The following is a 16966-nucleotide window of genomic DNA, read 5'->3' as shown; positions in this document are numbered from 1 at the left end:
CAGCATCGTCAGCGGGTCCTCCCCCTCCCCCCCCCCTCTCCCCACCAGTCTATGACAGAGACACAAAATAGAAATAGAAACATTACATATGAACAATAACAGTAGGTTACAAAAGGTTCAAATCCATACACAAACGAAGATAATTCCTCCATGTAGAGTATCCGAGAAGAAATAGTGTCACGTCACCCATAACCAAAGGATATATTAATAATATACAGTCTATGGCCAGTTGTCACTTTCTTCTATAGGTTTGCTTTTTCCAAAGAGAATTCCATGCAGTTTCCTGAAAGAAAGTATGGAAATGATAGATGACAGAGCCAATATGTAATTGGTACACGTCCCTGTAGTTAAATCCACAAGAGGTCGCCAGTTAAGGCTTTAATTTAAATTATGAGATTATTTAATAACAGGATAGGAAAGCAGGAAATAAAGCAGCGTCTTTTTTAAATCTTCAAACCACAAAACTGCACTAAATGCCACCTGTACAATTGGTTTATTTATATTTTAACATACTATTTAAGCCGTTGCACATTTTTTCCTCCATCCCGTACATATTCAAACATTTGTTCTCATATTTTTATTCCTAATATTATTATTTCATGTATATTGTATGTATGTATATTGTATGCTAGTATTTCATTTATGTTTATATTCTGTGCCGTGTGACTGATTTTCCCATTTGGGGATCAATACATATCTATCTATCTATCTATCTATCTATCTATCTATCCATCTATCTATCTCTCTATACGTATTCCATCTCATCTGTCTATTCTATCTATCTATATCTACTGATCTATGCTCTCTACTACCATCTATCTCATCTATCTCGATCTATCTAGCTATCTCTCTATCTAATCTATCTCTCTATCTATCTATCTATCTATCTATCTATCTATCTATCTATCTATCCATTCATCTATCTATCTATCTACATTTTTAAATTATTATTTTTTAGTCATTTCGGGGCATTTCAAACTCAGGAAAGTGAACATTTATTTGTCTAAAGGTAATTTTATACAAATCTAGAGAGATCAAAAAAAAAGTAGGGTCATGAATGATCCACAGTCTCCTAGTTCCTGAAGGAACAAGCTAGAAGTACCGCAGGAATAGAATATGTATTTTTCTGACAGTATTTCAATCTTTCATTTTACAGTTTTTCTCCATTGGTTTGGCTCATTTCTTGAAACAGAAATTACATTCTCAAAACTCTAAGATCATTTGGCAAAACATTCTTACAGTTAGCACAACACTATAGCTCACTTGCAAAGCTCATATCTCTCCCAAAAGCTCACTCATGCTTCAAAACTAAATTCATTCTCATATAAAGAGTCAGTGCCACCAAAATGGCAAAGATCCTTCTCAATTGCTTCGCTCGTTTCTCAAAACAGACCGACGTTTCTCACACTCTTGGTGCTTTTGCCAAAATAACGTGGATGGTTCGCAAACACCATGTTCACCTGCAAAGCTCATACCCTCTCCCAAAACAGTTCACTCATGTGTCAAACTAAATTTCCTTCTCATTTAACCAGTCAGTGCCCCCAAAATGCTTTGTCCCTTTAGCATTATGTAGCACTGCAAGTCAGAATGTTTAGATATTTTGTCACTATGGCAGAGGACATGAAATGTCCCTCATATCCACCTTTCAGTTCTTAGCCCATTCCTCTTTAACATGGTGACAACCCGACAATGCGTGAGCTTAGAACTGTAAGGTCCTATCTCCGTTTAGGGTAGTTCTGAGATATTGAGCATCAAAGTTTTTACATCCCAGCTGACAAAACCGTTATGTAGTATAATCTTCTATTATAGCCTTATCTATTACATGTAATCTTTTTTTTTTTTACAAAAATAACACCACACAGGCATTACTGTAATAAACACCTAATGGATCAGATTGTGTCAAAAACTCAATGTCGACCATAAGTGGAGATATAACCTTATAATTCTAAGCTATAGTTAATAGTTTATTTTGTCCAATGTTTTTCATTGTCATTTTTTAGTAACAAAGCATTGAGGTAAGATATTAGTCACACCACACACACACACAAAATGAATAGGTAAATATCAATGTACATATACATACATATATTTCTTGCTCTATGAACAGTGTCCTGTCCTATACAACATATACAGTAATTCCATCATTGACTGACAACATACCTGTTTTCCCTGCGAAAGGTTTGGATGATGGAGGAGACTGTAGAGCGAGGCACATTAGGCTGCACTCGACGACCTGCCTCCGCCATTGTAAGACCATGGTTGATGACATGGTCTATAATCGTGGCCCGAATTTCATCCGGGACAGCATGATGTCTTCGTGCTCCTCTGCCTCTTCCTCCTATTCCACCACCACGCACCCTTCCTCCTCCTCCTCCTCCTCCTCTTCCTCCTCTTCCTCCTCTACCTCCTCCTACTCGAGCAGGCAGTTGCTCTTGTTCATTTACCTGGCCAGGTGCCTCCATGTTCAGAAATTGTGCTGGTCTTGCATTGTCAAGATCTTTCTATACATGTTTGGGAGCATTCACAGTTATGAACAGCACCTGTCATGTAACTAAACACACTGTTTGATTGGTCATCTGAGATGTGTGAAACTCCTCCTTCGTTAGTAAAGTTCTAGTTTCACCTGACTGTCAATTGCTGTGAAAAAAAAAAATTATCAAATGTTCCAAGGGATTCATATTTGGTATTCATGGTATTATGTTCTTGACTCATTTTGACAATTGAACAGACTATTGTGCATGTAATGGCTTATACAATGAAATGATGCTGACAAGTTTTGGAGGGCACACCATTAGACCGAGATCACAATCAGTTTAGATCAGCAAGATCTATTCATTGGAAATTGTCTAAATGTAGCTACCTGTACTTAATCATTTGCAAAGATGTACTGAGACATTGAGGCATGTACTGTCATTTGCAATTTGATGAAATGAATGAGAAATTCAATTCTGTTGTGAACAATTGCCAAGTAGTTTGGAGGTTTGTCCATGTTGTTTTGAGAATGTCATTTCTGTTTCAAGAAATGAGCCAAACCAATGGAGAAAAACTGTAAACCTGGTGAGGGGCTCAGGACACAGGCGGGGGAGGACGGAGCTTGGCAGCTGTGGGTGGAGGTCTGGTAGTGACAGGCCCGGGTGAGCAGAATCCCCTGGGTCTCCGTATCAGTCCCTGCCAGCCTCGGGCTCTGCCTCGGGGGCCCCGGGGCCTCTCATTGTTCCGCAGGGAGGATGTTTAATGCACTATAATGAGCCTCACAACATACCCTGGTGGCCTGGTGGGGACTTTGGTGTGGTTACCTGCTCCGTGTTCCTCCCCCCACCCGGTGTGCATGTGCTAGCACGACTACGTCACTAGAGGTGGAACCATGAAGATCAGAAGGTTTTCCTCCTCCAGTTGCTCTCATCTAGATAATATATTGGTATGCTGGTGTGTGGATTACACCTCCAGACTGTTTGAGGTACATTTCTGCTCCACATGCTGTTGAAATGGGTCACTAGACAAGTAACAAATCCAAAAACGGGGGCTGAGTGATCCGCAGTGTGACCCGCTAGTTCCTTCACATGGACTGGACACAGCAGGCACCTACATCCAGAACTGATTCCTCTGCAGGGCCTTTGACTCATCATGGAAATGGATTGGGTGGGGGATGGGGGCTGAATCTCCCATTTCATTTAAAAAAAAGCAAGACCCTCCCCAGCATTATCACAATATATTTTTTATATTGTTATCTTGTATTCTTATAATTTTTGTGTCAACGCTGTAAAGGGATTGCTTTAATCTCGTTGCTCAAGTACCGTGTACTTGTGCATAATGACAATAAAGGCATTCTATTCTATTCTATTTTTATATACTGTTTTGGGGATTTTTTGGGACCTTCCATTTGAAAAAGTCACCACGTCCCATACATTTGTATGAAAATATTTAGCTTCAAAGCAGTTATGCAGTTCCTGTTCTGATGCTGCATAAAGGAATTTAGGCAAGTGAGAAATGAAGCACTTTTTGATCAGTTGTCACTAATTAGCTCCACGTGTACTGTATTTCTCGATGCGAACGTTAGATACGTGTGTGACTGTAAAATGTGCTTCTCATTGGGTGTGAACACACATGTTCACACCCAATGAGAAGCACGTTTTAGAGTTGGAGCGATTGCATACAAAGTCATTCTGACAGCCTAGAAGTCTAGACGCACCCTAGCAGCAGTAAATGTAGTCTGCAGCCAGGGTCGGTCTAGCAGCTCTCCGTTGGTTTGTGAGCTGGAAAAAACAAATTCTGGTCCGGCCAATCACATCGTGAATGGAGCTGGTGGGCGGGGCTTAACATAATGACGGCATAGATGCTTGAAAACAAAGAAGATGGCTGCTTCTGGAGAACAGCGTCTGTCCAATCAGCTCTGGGAGACTTGGAGTTAAGCTCTGAAGTCGTTCTTAAAAAAGGAAGATGTGTTCGGAGGTTAAAGTTTAATTTATCAACCAGCGTTGCTCCGGTTGGTTGGAGCGCTATCCTATTGCGTGCAGAGGGAATTTGAAAGACAGCTGTTTATCCCGCCCCTCGGATTGAGCCCAGCCAATGGGGAGCTTGGTCAGGCTAACAATTTGACACAAATTGCGCAAAATTGACATGAATATTTGCTTCATTTGCAAATGGTAAAACATATTTATGACATGGGGCTAGTATCTGAGTTAAAAAAAAACAGCAACTCTCTACTGCTCATCTCCAGAACGTTAGAAAAAAAAAAGTACACTTCCCTCCCTCCTTACTGTTTTCTGACTCCCACTCCCCCACCCATCTATTAATTTTCATACAATCCCTAACATCTGCACTGAGTAAGCGTTGAGAAGCTTTTTGTTCTTTTGAAGATCTTCACTCGGCTTTGTTCTTCTTCATCATAATCCACGATGATAAATGTCATGATGGGTTCCCATTTGCTTTTAAGGCCTATACAATATCTGTTGTACTGTCTTTAGAGCCAGAGGGAAAATATGGACACAAAGACAAACACTGAAAGAAAGACTCCTCTGTGGTCAACCACCGTCAGAGCATGTCCTGTAGGACAGCTCCTCGTGGGTCGGGGCTGTCGAGGTGACCTGAAATCAGCAGATATGTGTTTAATTCTCCAGCTAAGGCACTTTACACGTTGTGAAACATGCAATATCCTTCTCTTGAGAACAAAAATCATTTTTGCTCCATCTACTCTCATGCCAAGCTATCCTGTCTTTGATGCTAATCGAGGTCAGGGTACACGGTCGACGTGCCTCTTGACAGGTACCGACTCGGGATCCCAAACAGTCCAGGGCTCTGTTTACCTTTTTTTCTTCTTTTCTTCACCTACAATCTCAGCTCAGTTGACGTGCACTAACTTAGAACAAGGCGTTTTTGTCCATTTGACATTAGCCAGAGCAACAAAGAGAATTCAGACGGACGTCGGTGCTGGAGCATGACCATGAACGTGACACAACGCATGCAGAAATGACATGTTAATAACTACAGCTAAGCCTCGAGTCGGTTAGGTGGAGAGGAACCAGTTCAGACTTGTTAAGACGTTTAAAAAAAGAAAAGAAAAAAATCTCAGCTGTTATTTCTCTGGCCAGGACACAAAGAGGCCTAATTTTAATTTACACTCAATTTGCATCAAATTACCCAGCATTCTCTTGTGGATTCGTCTGGCGAAGACCCTCTAGTGTTTATCCTAAATTAGTGGCTACTGTGGCATCCTTTAGTGATTTACAATATTGCAAAAAAAACAACCTCTAGGTGTTTAAATCCTGCCACAGTCTGATGAGAAAGTCATGTATTGTGAAAATACTCTGCATTCAATTGATGCAAAAAAAACAATATGGTCTGGATATGAATCTACAGTATGGGACAGTATTATAATGCTTTTTGACCACTTCTCCAATTCTTCATTCCCAGACTGTTTTATCCACCTCATTTACTGCATATTGTCTTTTTCTAAATCACCATCCGGTGAAACCAAAGCCTTCTGTCGTCTCTTCTTGGTGTAAGATGTGGCGCCATCTTGTGAAGACACCGCTGACACTGCAGTCCAGTCAAGAACATCGGCTCTGAAAAAAGGGTTTGTTTTTGGGACAGAATCAAAACCAGATGTGAGGACAAGACGTGACATCGTAACAAGACAAAAAGACATATGACGCAACACAATTAGTTTTTCTCCTTAAGTATTATCTAATCTTATTATAGAGTACTCAATGTAAAGAAATGGCCCCTGTGAGTATGTATATTAGATGATTAGCAGGGTGTAGCTAGTTTAATGAATGACAATGCATCACATTCTATACAGTGCTGAAATGTTTTGTTGGCCTGACGTAGTCATACTCAGTCTATTATATATAATAGTCAGAATATGATTCTGATTCTGCTCCATTGGGCTGTGATTATGGGGCGTGTTTCAACCCAACCAGGAAATAAAACGCCTCTGCACTCAGTTGGATAGCTACAACCAATCAGAGCAACGGAGTGTGTGATGTATGTTGAACTTTTACTGAGTCCCGTAGGAAGGACGGTAAAAATGGCGGTTCTCTGTTCCTCTTTTGAAATGAAACATCTGTCGATGTCTTCTCTAACAGACGCCATGGAGGAGTCTACACAGCTCAGTTCTCCAGTGGCAGCCATCTTTGTTGTCAACAAATTCATCTCTTTGGTGACGTGGTTGATCACATTACCGTCAATCATCTGTCCATCATCGTATAAAGCCCGCCCTGACAATCTGATTGGTCCAGACCCAACTTCCCGACCTCTGATGTTGTGGGCGGGGCTACGTTCAGCTGGCCTCCAGGCTAGGGTTTTGTGGCATGAAACAAAATACTCAAATAAATGTACTTAGTAACACTACACCCTTTGAACCGTAGATAAACGTAGTATCTTCTGTTACAGTAAATCATGACATATTGTCCTCATTTACCTGTTATGTAAATTTTAGTATAACACCTTTAAAATAAGAACAATTAACGTCACACCTGAGCCAAAGATTGATTTTCAAGGCAGTCACATTTATTTGTCTTCTTATACACATTTGCTAAGCAGCCTGTGGTGCTAGCACTTGGCTTTGATAGGATTTACTATGGGAGTTCCACGATGCTTACTAAAAAATAAATACAAGACAAAGTGTTCCACAGCTCAAAAATATACAAAGGTTTGAAATCAATGTAAACTTTGAAAACATTTTTGTTTATACATAAGAAACAATTCAACAACCTTTGTGACAATTCCAAAAGTTATTTGTATTTACAAGTTTGTACAAAAAAATACAAAAGCTGATACCTACAGATGTTGATCTGAAGTCCAAAATGCATCTAGTACCATAAGTTACGCTGTGATTCTCCTTAGTTTCGGTTTTTGTTTCAGTCAAGTAAACGAGAAGAGAAAAACAGTTTGATGCCACTAACGTGCACGCTCTAGCCTTTGGCAGAAGCATCTACTCCACTCCCAAAGTGTACTCAGGGTGTGGATACTATTCAAGGGAAGTCAAACAGCTGCATGTAAAGGTCTATAAATATCTCCAGGTACAGCAAGAGACAGATGAAACTTCACAAACATCACTTTATCAGTGCAAAAAAAAAAAAGAAAGGAAAAAAAGTTGGAATGAAGGTACTTAGACATAACCCATTGTGTACCCTGTTATTTGACATTTCATTTTGCAGTATGGAGTATCATTAAGGCCAAAATTAAGTTTAAGTATTTACAGTGTACCTATAGGGAAGAACAGTCTTCCATAGGGCATTATGGCTACAATCTGTCATTTTTGCATAATGGTTGAGTACCATCACTGCATTAAACACCATATAAAAATTACTGTGAATGATTGGGGACAAATAAAAAGCCTCAGGTTGCCAGGGTTACAACTAAAACCTCACTTGTAGCTTCATTAATGAGTGGCTTTCCTATTTGTCTCGGCAGCCAGTGTCTTAAATAAGATTTAAAATTTGTCTCTTATACACAAAATAACTATCTGAATAAAATACGTTTTTAATTATACCAGCAATTCACTGCATCTAAAGAGTTCAGCTTTAGGTTATCTAGAGGTGTAAACCAAATCGGGGAGCTTATGGAGAACTTCTGTGCCAGTTATATAAATATATATATATTTAGATTGTTGTGTCACAAAAAATATGAAACTACGTCAGGTTATATTTTGTTGGGAAATTAAATAGACGAGCATTTGGTACATAATAGCACCAAATGCTAGGCCCCTTAATCCAGAACGTGGTCTTTTCATCATAGATAGATGATTAGCTGGCTCCATATTCAACCCTACATCCTCCATCAAAACTGAAAAATCTCATAAACCACTCCCCTTGCTGAGGCCAAGCTGCTGGTCTCTGACTGGCTCTTTTAGAGAGTAATAAGGCATATTTGATCCTCCTGAACACTTTCCACTTGCCTCTTCCAACAATTCGTGAACACACTGAGTCAGCAAACCAGAAATGACCCTTATCACGTTTAATAAAAAAACAACACACAACCTCCTTATTCTTTTACAGCTCTCCTATTTCACCGCCTCGGACTTTTTGAACACTTTTTCTTCTCCCATGTTAACACCTGCTCCCTTCTTGTCTCCTAAGATTGTCAAGTTAGTGCTTGGCTCTGACATCTCCTGTGGCACCTCGAATCACTCGTCTTATTGCGTGAGAATTTGAAAATATTGTTAAAGTTTGATATAATCTCTAATACGCTTTTAAAAGGACTGAGTAAAATATACACACACATCAATAGGAATAGATGCATTGAGGATTCCCGTGTTTTTTTACACAGCTGTTTCCCATACAGTGTTAGTCCTGATGATCAGTTGGGGAGTATCAAAATGATTTGTATAACTGGCTTTAAGAAATGTAAAAATGGTGTCTACTTGCATAGGTATTCACAGAATACAAACAATTCATCCAACATATTTGTCCTAGATAAAAATGTCCATCTGTGAGAATTGTTTTAAATTGTGGAGACGTCTGGCAGCAGAACAGCTAAGACTGAACATGAATGTACTGCAGCGGGGCTGAGGGAAGGCTTTGGCCATAAACTAACCAAACCATAGCTTTTTGAGAACTGTTTATGTCTTTTTTTGTTTTCTGTAGAATAATGTTTCGCTCATCATTTCTACTTAATCATCATTCATATTTTGGTGCAGATGCTAAAAAATCTGGTTCCCTGTTTCTAACGCTAATATGTGTATAACATATTTCTGAAGATATTTGTTTAAAGTATCCACAGAATAACCAAAAGGAAACATCTATAAAACTCAGCCACAAACAGTAAATGTATGACTATTTCTTTAAAAATGTTCTGCATACATTACCAATGACCTCCTCAATGCTCCTGCCATTAGAACTCATTCTGGTCCATCTGTTTTTACGGTAAACAATCATTTCATACCTTCTGACACTTGTTGTCTGTTTTCTACGTGGAGCCCTGTGATGAGCGGTCGTCCTGGGGACTTCCGTCCGAGTTCTCCGTCTCGCCCTCAGAGATGGCCTGCATGGGCACGGGGTACAGTCTGCTGCGCATGCCATAGCGGCTACTGTTGGCAGGCGGGGGGATTCTGGAGCGGCCCTGCCTGGAAGCAGCAGATGTGGGGAAGGATTTCGGGGAGAAGCCCTCTGCGTATGCTTTGGGGTAAGGGCTGGAGGGCGGATCTGGTCCTGACTGATGCTGCAGGGGAGAGGTGGGCTCTTCGGGCTGTCTGGGGGACTCCAACAGAAAATCTCCGGGAGATTTAGGAGTGACGGGGCTCTTGAGGATCTCTGCCGCTGACATGCGGTAACTGGATTCTGAGCGACTGCCCTTTTTGAGCAGCAGCAGTTTGAACTCCTCGTTGGAGGTGCTGGACCTCTTTGCGTTTCTATAGATGGGCCCGGAGACTCTGTGCAGGCCCGGCGGCGTCACAGCGGGGGAGGGAGACACCAGGGGGACTGGGGAGCTCACAGTGCTGCTGGTTGGGGTGCACCCTGATGCAGCACCGAGGCGGTTCCTGACATTCAACTCGGCGGAATCCTTCCTGCCCAACACTTTCCTTTTGGACCTAAAAAAGAAGAAATCCAATTGAGAATCTCTGTGAAGTTTGAGCGACGACAAAGCCTCTGTACCGAACTGCTTACCTGTGTATCATAGCAAACAGATCCTCCGTGGTCCGAGCCTTGGTGGGGGACAGAAACACACTGTCGTCCTCTGGCCTCGACTCATCACTCAGAGGGGACACTGTGTTATCACTGGGTGTGGAGTCTGTGAACATAAATCAGTCAGTATCTGAACATACTCCATATACTGTATTCTACTGCATTAATGTAATAATATAAAAATGTGATGTCACATACTGCCATGCATCATGGGATTGTTTGTGGTTTTGGCCTGTTAAAAGGTTTTTCCTTGCCACTGTCACACTAAATCCTTGCTATTGGGGGGAATTGTTGGGTCCCTATGAATTAAAGAGTGTGTTCTAGACTCTGTAATGTGTCCTGAGATAACTTTTGTTATGATTTGGCACTTATCAGGATTAGAAAAATGACAGTTGGTGGGTTGTTTGTTTACTGTCAATCAAATCTGGTTAAACCACACCTCCACACAGTAGTCCCGACGAAGCCAATCAGCAGTCTCATAGTGTTCAACTCTCAATCAATAATACCAAAATGTCTAGTTTTTTTACTTTGATTGTTGCTTATTTAGTCATGAACATTTACCGATATAGAGAAATATTACTATAGATTGAGGTCGAACAAGTTTTCAGGGACTTCAACAAATGTTTTTTAAAGATTATATTTCCCTTTATTAGATATTGACAGTGGATAGACAGGAAAGGTGGCACGCAGAAAACGGCCGCAGGTCGGACTCGAACCCGGACCGCTGCAAAGGACTCAGCCCACATGGGACACATGCTCTTACAGGGTGAGCGAGAGGTCCCCGCTTTAACAACTTTTATATTGATGAATTCATAGCAGACTGGTTGGGTCACAATAAGCCTTGGTACTGAGTTAGAAACAGACAGAAGTGAAAGAGAGAGAGAGAGAGAGAAAGAGAGTTGTTGTTTATATGTATATTTGTTCTTATGCTTTGGCAACTCAGATGTCTTTTTGGCTTGCCAATAAAGCAACATGAAACTGAAATCGAGAGAGAGAGCGAGAGAAAGAAAGAGGGAGAGAGGGAGAACGAGAAAACAGCAAGAGAATAAAAAGGGAAATGAAAAAAACTGAACAAAGAAAGAAAACCAGCAAATGCTCTGAGACAGTGATCTGTATGGTTCGTAGCCTACTACGGACCATTGAGCTAACAAAGCCAACATTAGACGGTTGCGATCTACCTGTACTGAAGCAGCCGTTGGTCTCTGCTGTGGACTCCTGCCTGTCGTCCTGGGAGCCATTTTCCGCTGAAGCACCTGATAACTCATTTTCCACTTCTTTGCTACCTTCATCGCTGTTTGAACTCCCTTGCGACGTCCTTGATTGGACATCAGTATTGGGCACTTTATCAAGGCCGTTTGATAAAAGGTTGGATCTCTTGGGCAAACTGTGCTGAACAGGGAGAGGAAGACCTGGTTTAATCTGATACGGTTCTTCTTCCTCAGCTCTTTGCTGGTGTAAAGGCTTGGCCAGCATGCTGCTGTCTCCAGAGCAGAGAGGCGTTTCTACAGACTCTCCACTCGTCTCTCCTTCATCACTTGTGGTCCTCTCTGGGACGTCTAACGATGTCTCGGCTTCTCTGTCCTGCTTGACAATCGTCTCACTTTGACATGCTGCCTCTCCGTCGGCAAGCTCTTCGCTTGAGGTAAACACAGAGTCACACGACCCCTTCGAGGGTGGGTGATGTTGAAGTGAGTTATATAACAGGGGACTCTTGACCTCCACAGAATTGCTACAAGAAAGTGTGTCAGTTAAGTTCACAGTGGGGCATTTGAGTTTGGAAGTGGTTTTGTCCTCATGGCTTCCTTCAGGTTCCTTACTGATGGACCGGAGCTGTACTGAGTGCAGCACTGTGGGCGTGATGGACATGGGATGGGCGTTAGGTGGTGCAACAGGTTTGGCTGACACTGGAGCTTTTTGTTTGCTATGCTGAAGGATTTGATTCTGGGTCCTGTAAGCTGGAGTCTTGTTGGCAACACTATGAAGGGCACTTAAGTCGAGGTGGGATGGAGGGATTATTGGCAGCTCCAGGTCTCTCTTCGAGGTGGCTCCATCCCTGCAAGAGAGCGACTGCAGTGACAGCGACGAAAGAGACGACTTCCTCTCCGGGACTTTTGGCTTCCTCTTGCCACTGGATGGTGACAGCGGTCCGGGAAAGAAAGCGGAGGGGAAAGAGGAGGTGGGGGTTTCTGACTGACTGGAGTAACCGCTGGATGGGCTGGCCAGCCCTGCTAGCTTCTCTGGAGATGTTAGCTTGAAATCTCCCTCTACTGATGGAAGTGAGGGGGTGGTGGCTCTGGAGCCAGACTGGGATGTCTGAGACTCAGAGCTTTCCTGTGACTTGATGCATTCGATAACAGTTGTACCCGTCGCTGTGCTGGAGTTTGACAAAGATCGGTAAGGATCGCTGGATTTTAAATCGTTCAGGAGCCACAGATCTGCATAGTCTGACTGTACAACCCCCTCGTCCTTAAATGAATGTGCATCTGTGGAGCTAAACATGCCTAAGTTAGGTAGATCAGTTGAGCCCTCAAGCCCCCAGATCTCAAGGGGCTCTCTGACCAGTGAAGAGTTGTCTATACGACCAGCAGAGCCAGACAAAGACAGCTGCAGTTTCCTCTCCTTGGAAGACAGCGGAAGCTGCTCCGCGAAAGTAATCTTTGGTTCTTTATCGTCAGGGATGTGTCCCTCACTGCATATTTTTCTTAATGATGAACTCCTCTTAGGCGGACATGGCTTCGCCTTTGGTTTTCTTAAAGAGAGGCAGCGTCTCCCCAGAGTCATGTGACCGCTGAAGTCAGACAGGCCGCAATCAGAACCGGGGGCTGCATAGTTGTAAGTGAAGCTTTGGCTACCTTTTATACCACAGTCAAAGTGCATTGAGGTGTAGTAGCCTTCAGTGTCTACGGAGTAGTGTGACACGGTGTCGGCCTTCTCCGACAGCGGTTTGTCAGAGAAGCTGCTCTCGCAAGTGGCCATGCTGGTGAAGCTGGGGCAGCCCAGGCTGCTCTCAGCCTCTCTGCTGGGCTCAGGGCTGAAGTCCTGTGAGCGTGGAGGCTCCGTGTGGGGGTAACTCCACTCCCCCTCAATGGGAGTGCTGGACCCTGCTTCCTCTAATATGTCCATAGCTGTGGAGGAGAAGGAGCCGGCCCGCTGGGTCCTCAGACCTTGGTAGTGGTCCAGCATGAAGCTGGTGTGGTCTTCGTTGCTGTGAGTAGCGGCGTTTAGGGAGAGCTCTGAGTCACAGTGCGAGGAGCCCGTCAGCAGCGGAGATGCTGCTGGGAGGATGGTTTCGGAGGTCTGTGATGGGCAGGTGGAGCTGCTCCCGCTCCAATTCCCACTTGAGGACTGGTGGTCGTCCTTATGGTCCATCTGACCTCCCAGCACCCCTGCAGCAGAGCCAGAATGCACCGGGCTGCTGAAGGTGTCTGAACTGGATGAGATCTCACAGCTGCCCATGTCGGCCTTCCTTGGCAGTTGGGATCTGGTCCTCTCCATCCAGCTGTGCTCCGGTCTCTCGGAGAGCTGCTTGTACTTCAAGCCCAGCTGGTGTTCAGAAATGGCCTGCTCATCCATGCTCTCTTCTTCATCCTTCAGAATCAACTCCCCCGGTCCAGGCAGGAAGTCCTCGATGTCAAAGGGGGAAAGTTCCTCCTCATCGTTGCTGTCATTGTGCCCGTTGTCTATCATCCGGCTGGCGTCTCTGGGCAGGCTCCGGGAGCGCAGGCGCGCGCCCACGGAGGCAGAGAACATGGCGTCGGCGCTGTCCGACAGGCACAAGATGTTGCCTGCTGAGTGGGAGAGGGAGACTCCCTGCGCTCTCTGGGCCCTGATCCTCCGCCGAGACGGCGCTCCTGAGATCAAAAAGTCTTCTGTCTGGCAGCCGGAGTCCCTGGTGCTGTGATGGCTGGCCAGCTCCTCGTTGGAGGGAGTGATATTGGGACTGGCATGAACTATCACCGTTCGCTCTCTGGAACCAGGAGAATCATCCGAGTCTGGGAGAATAAAGGAACACACGGGCCATAAGCATTAGAAAATGCAATAAACAAACTCAGATACAGCTATAGATTAGAACTGAATTGAGCACACTTTATTGCTCTTTACACCATGTTCTTTAAATGTATATTTCTGTATTTCAGTGTCTACAACATTCCCAGCTTTTACAAACGTTTGTTGCATGTCATTCCTCATCTCTCTCTCCCCTCATTTCCTGTCATCTTTCTACTGTTGTCTTGCTAATAAAAGCATGAAATGCGCCAAAAATATCTTAAAGAAACGCCTGACTAGTTGACTATGTCTCTCATATTTATGATGACATCCTCTAAAGCTTTTCTTCTGTAGTGTATTGATGTGGATAGGATTTAAACCCAATATGGCACATAATGCTCTGCTTTGTATTACTATTGGCACCATGTCTCTACAATGACAAAGTCCAAAAATGTGATTTAGACCCTGAACACTAAACCTTTTTTTTTAAAGTGTAAAACATTACAGCAAACAACATAAAGGTTACTAGTATTTTACTTTAATTTTCAAATCTTTGTGACTGACAGGGAGAGTCTGATGATGGAGTTACATACCTAAATCCTGCTGCACCTGTCGGGGAACGCCGGCGACAGTCCTCCGTCTCCTCAGCTTCCTCCTCCTCTGAAGCACAGACTGCGAGTGAACGAGCGAGCAGCGCACACTAGCATCTCTGTCAAAGCCAACGCCTGCAACAGAGACGGGACATCTGAGGAATCTTTGATTAGCGGCAACGGCAGCGATTACTTCTTTAACTCTAACGCTGTCTCGCAAAAAAACACTTGGCTGATCTAAATGAGATGTTGAGTAGGACAGTCCCAGTAAGACAAATGTGGAGTTATTTACTTCTTGATGTTATGTCTAAACAGACAGATTATGAAATGTAAATGAAGGAATAAAAGAAATTGTAACAAGTATTTGTGCCTGTAGCAAAAACCTGCAAAAACAAAGTCAGCATGTTGATGGGGTTACTGACCAAAGGACAAATCCTGCTTTCTGCTTCAGTTTTGTTGTGTGCCCTCCTTGTTTTCCTCCCTCACTATACACTGTGACTATCATGTGATAGCAGGTCAGGCCTTTCAGCACCATAGCAATCACTGGACTTTGCTTACAATGTACATTTTTCCCCTCAACTGTGTCTGACTTAGCCAGTGTTGGCGTATAACTCTTCTTTTGAGTCAGTGTGAGCGAGAGTTAATGACCAGGGCTTTTCAACAATTTGGACAGAACTAATTGGCATTCATGTCACAGAATCTCGCCTCGCAATCACAGACACAAAGCGCCAAAGCATGAGAAAGAACATTAAAGGGGCACAAAGCATGACTTGCAGATTGAGAGTGGTTCTCTGTGACAACATTGATGCCTTTGATAATGATGATGAGGTTTTATACTTAGTTGCATCATTTTTGAATTTCTTGCAGATATTTAATTTATTTTTTGGAGAAAGTAGACTTGACACTCATACAGTGTTAAAGAGGAGAGCCAAATCTCAGCAACAAGGAGTTCAGTTTGACATTTTGGGAAATATGCTTATTCACTTTCTTGCCCAGACTTAACTGAGAAGATCAACATCACCTGCATGTCTGTGCACTACTGTGCAATATGGTTGAGATCAGTATAGGTATACAGTATATGGTCATTTTGGGAAATATGCTTATTTGTTTTCTTGCCAAGTGTCTCATGCCTGTGTGCTAAATATCTAGCTATAGCAAGGAGACAATTATCTTGACCTAGCTTAGCATTAAGATTGATAGCAGGGGAAAAGCTAGCATGGTTCTATCAAATTTTTACAAATGCAACTTACAGCACCTCTAAAGCTCACTAATTATACTAGTTATATATGTCTTTTTTTCTTCTTTTTTTTAATGTACAGTCTTTATGCTAAGCTAAACTCACTATCTCCTGGTCTTACGGTTTAACATTTAACAGATGGACATGAGAGTGCTATCAATCTTCTCATTGAATTCATACTGTTTATTACTCTAACTCTAAGAAAGACAGCAAATAGGTTTTTCCCAATCTGTCTCAGACCATTCCTTCAAGAAAATCTAAAGAAACTAGCAAAAAAACAAACTACCTAACAAAGACTTTGGAGGAATCTACACCCCAGTCAGTCTACTCAATCCTGTCACAATAAACACACTCAGATATAAAACATAATGCTTTAAATTTACCAGTCACATTAATGGGGATGACAAATGAGGTGATGACTTGGGAATTGTTTTTCATTCTTTCCTCTGGGGTGGGCAGCGGCAGGGCTTTAGACCAGTTAGTCTGCTTGTCCAGGGTGGAGGGGGTGTTAGGGATGGGAAACCTGGGCCGGTGACCTAGTACCACCCCGTCAGTGTCGGGGTCAAAGGGCACAGCCTGCAACAGATGGATATTTGCATGGTTAGGTTGTTAAGGTTAGGTGGCATTAAGTGAGAAATTGTACGGCAGAGTGAAATTAACATACTCAGCTTCAGAAAGGGAGAATGTGTAGTGTACAGCGATTAAAGTCAGGGATTACACTGGTATTGTCAAAGTGTTTATCTGGGAAAGAGCTGAAGGCTAGATGTAGAGATTAGTGTCTTTTTAATCTGCTGCAAAGACTGCTTACTGTCAGACCAGAGGCAAATCAATACACATGCCCTTCTAGGAGCTGAGTTTCATGTTGGATTCATTTCATTGTGGAAATAAAAAGCATGAGAGACAGAAAATGGAAAAGCACAAGGAACATTCAAAGAATCTACTTAGTAGGTTTCATGCAAGAAAAAAACAAGCACAAAGGTAAAAGCTTGAATTTAAAATGTTAAAAACATGAAACATGGTTGTACCCGCAG

The 16966-nt window shown here is 42.8% G+C and overlaps 1 protein-coding gene across 7 annotated transcripts in view; it reads right to left on the bottom strand.

Annotated features, from left to right (window-relative positions):
* Positions 1-6989: 6989 nt before the first annotated feature.
* Positions 6990-16966, bottom strand: part of nhsa (Nance-Horan syndrome a (congenital cataracts and dental anomalies)) — a 58573-nt gene continuing 48596 nt past the window's right edge. For all 7 annotated transcript variants that reach the window (XM_032526686.1, XM_032526685.1, XM_032526687.1 and 4 more), the window contains 5 exons: positions 16319-16511; positions 14702-14833; positions 11303-14116; positions 10107-10230; positions 6990-10030 (listed from right to left, as the gene is read on the bottom strand). In XM_032526686.1, coding sequence (XP_032382577.1) covers positions 9409-10030; positions 10107-10230; positions 11303-14116; positions 14702-14833; positions 16319-16511 — 3885 coding nt within the window. In that variant the 3' untranslated portion in view covers positions 6990-9408. The remainder of the gene's footprint in view (positions 10031-10106; positions 10231-11302; positions 14117-14701; positions 14834-16318; positions 16512-16966) is intronic.

Source organism: Etheostoma spectabile, chromosome 9 (genome assembly GCF_008692095.1).
Source record: "Etheostoma spectabile isolate EspeVRDwgs_2016 chromosome 9, UIUC_Espe_1.0, whole genome shotgun sequence".
Taxonomy (NCBI): Eukaryota; Metazoa; Chordata; class Actinopteri; order Perciformes; family Percidae; genus Etheostoma; species Etheostoma spectabile.
The sequence above is the reverse complement of the archived record's forward strand: the minus strand, read 5'-3'. Positions and strand labels throughout refer to the sequence as shown.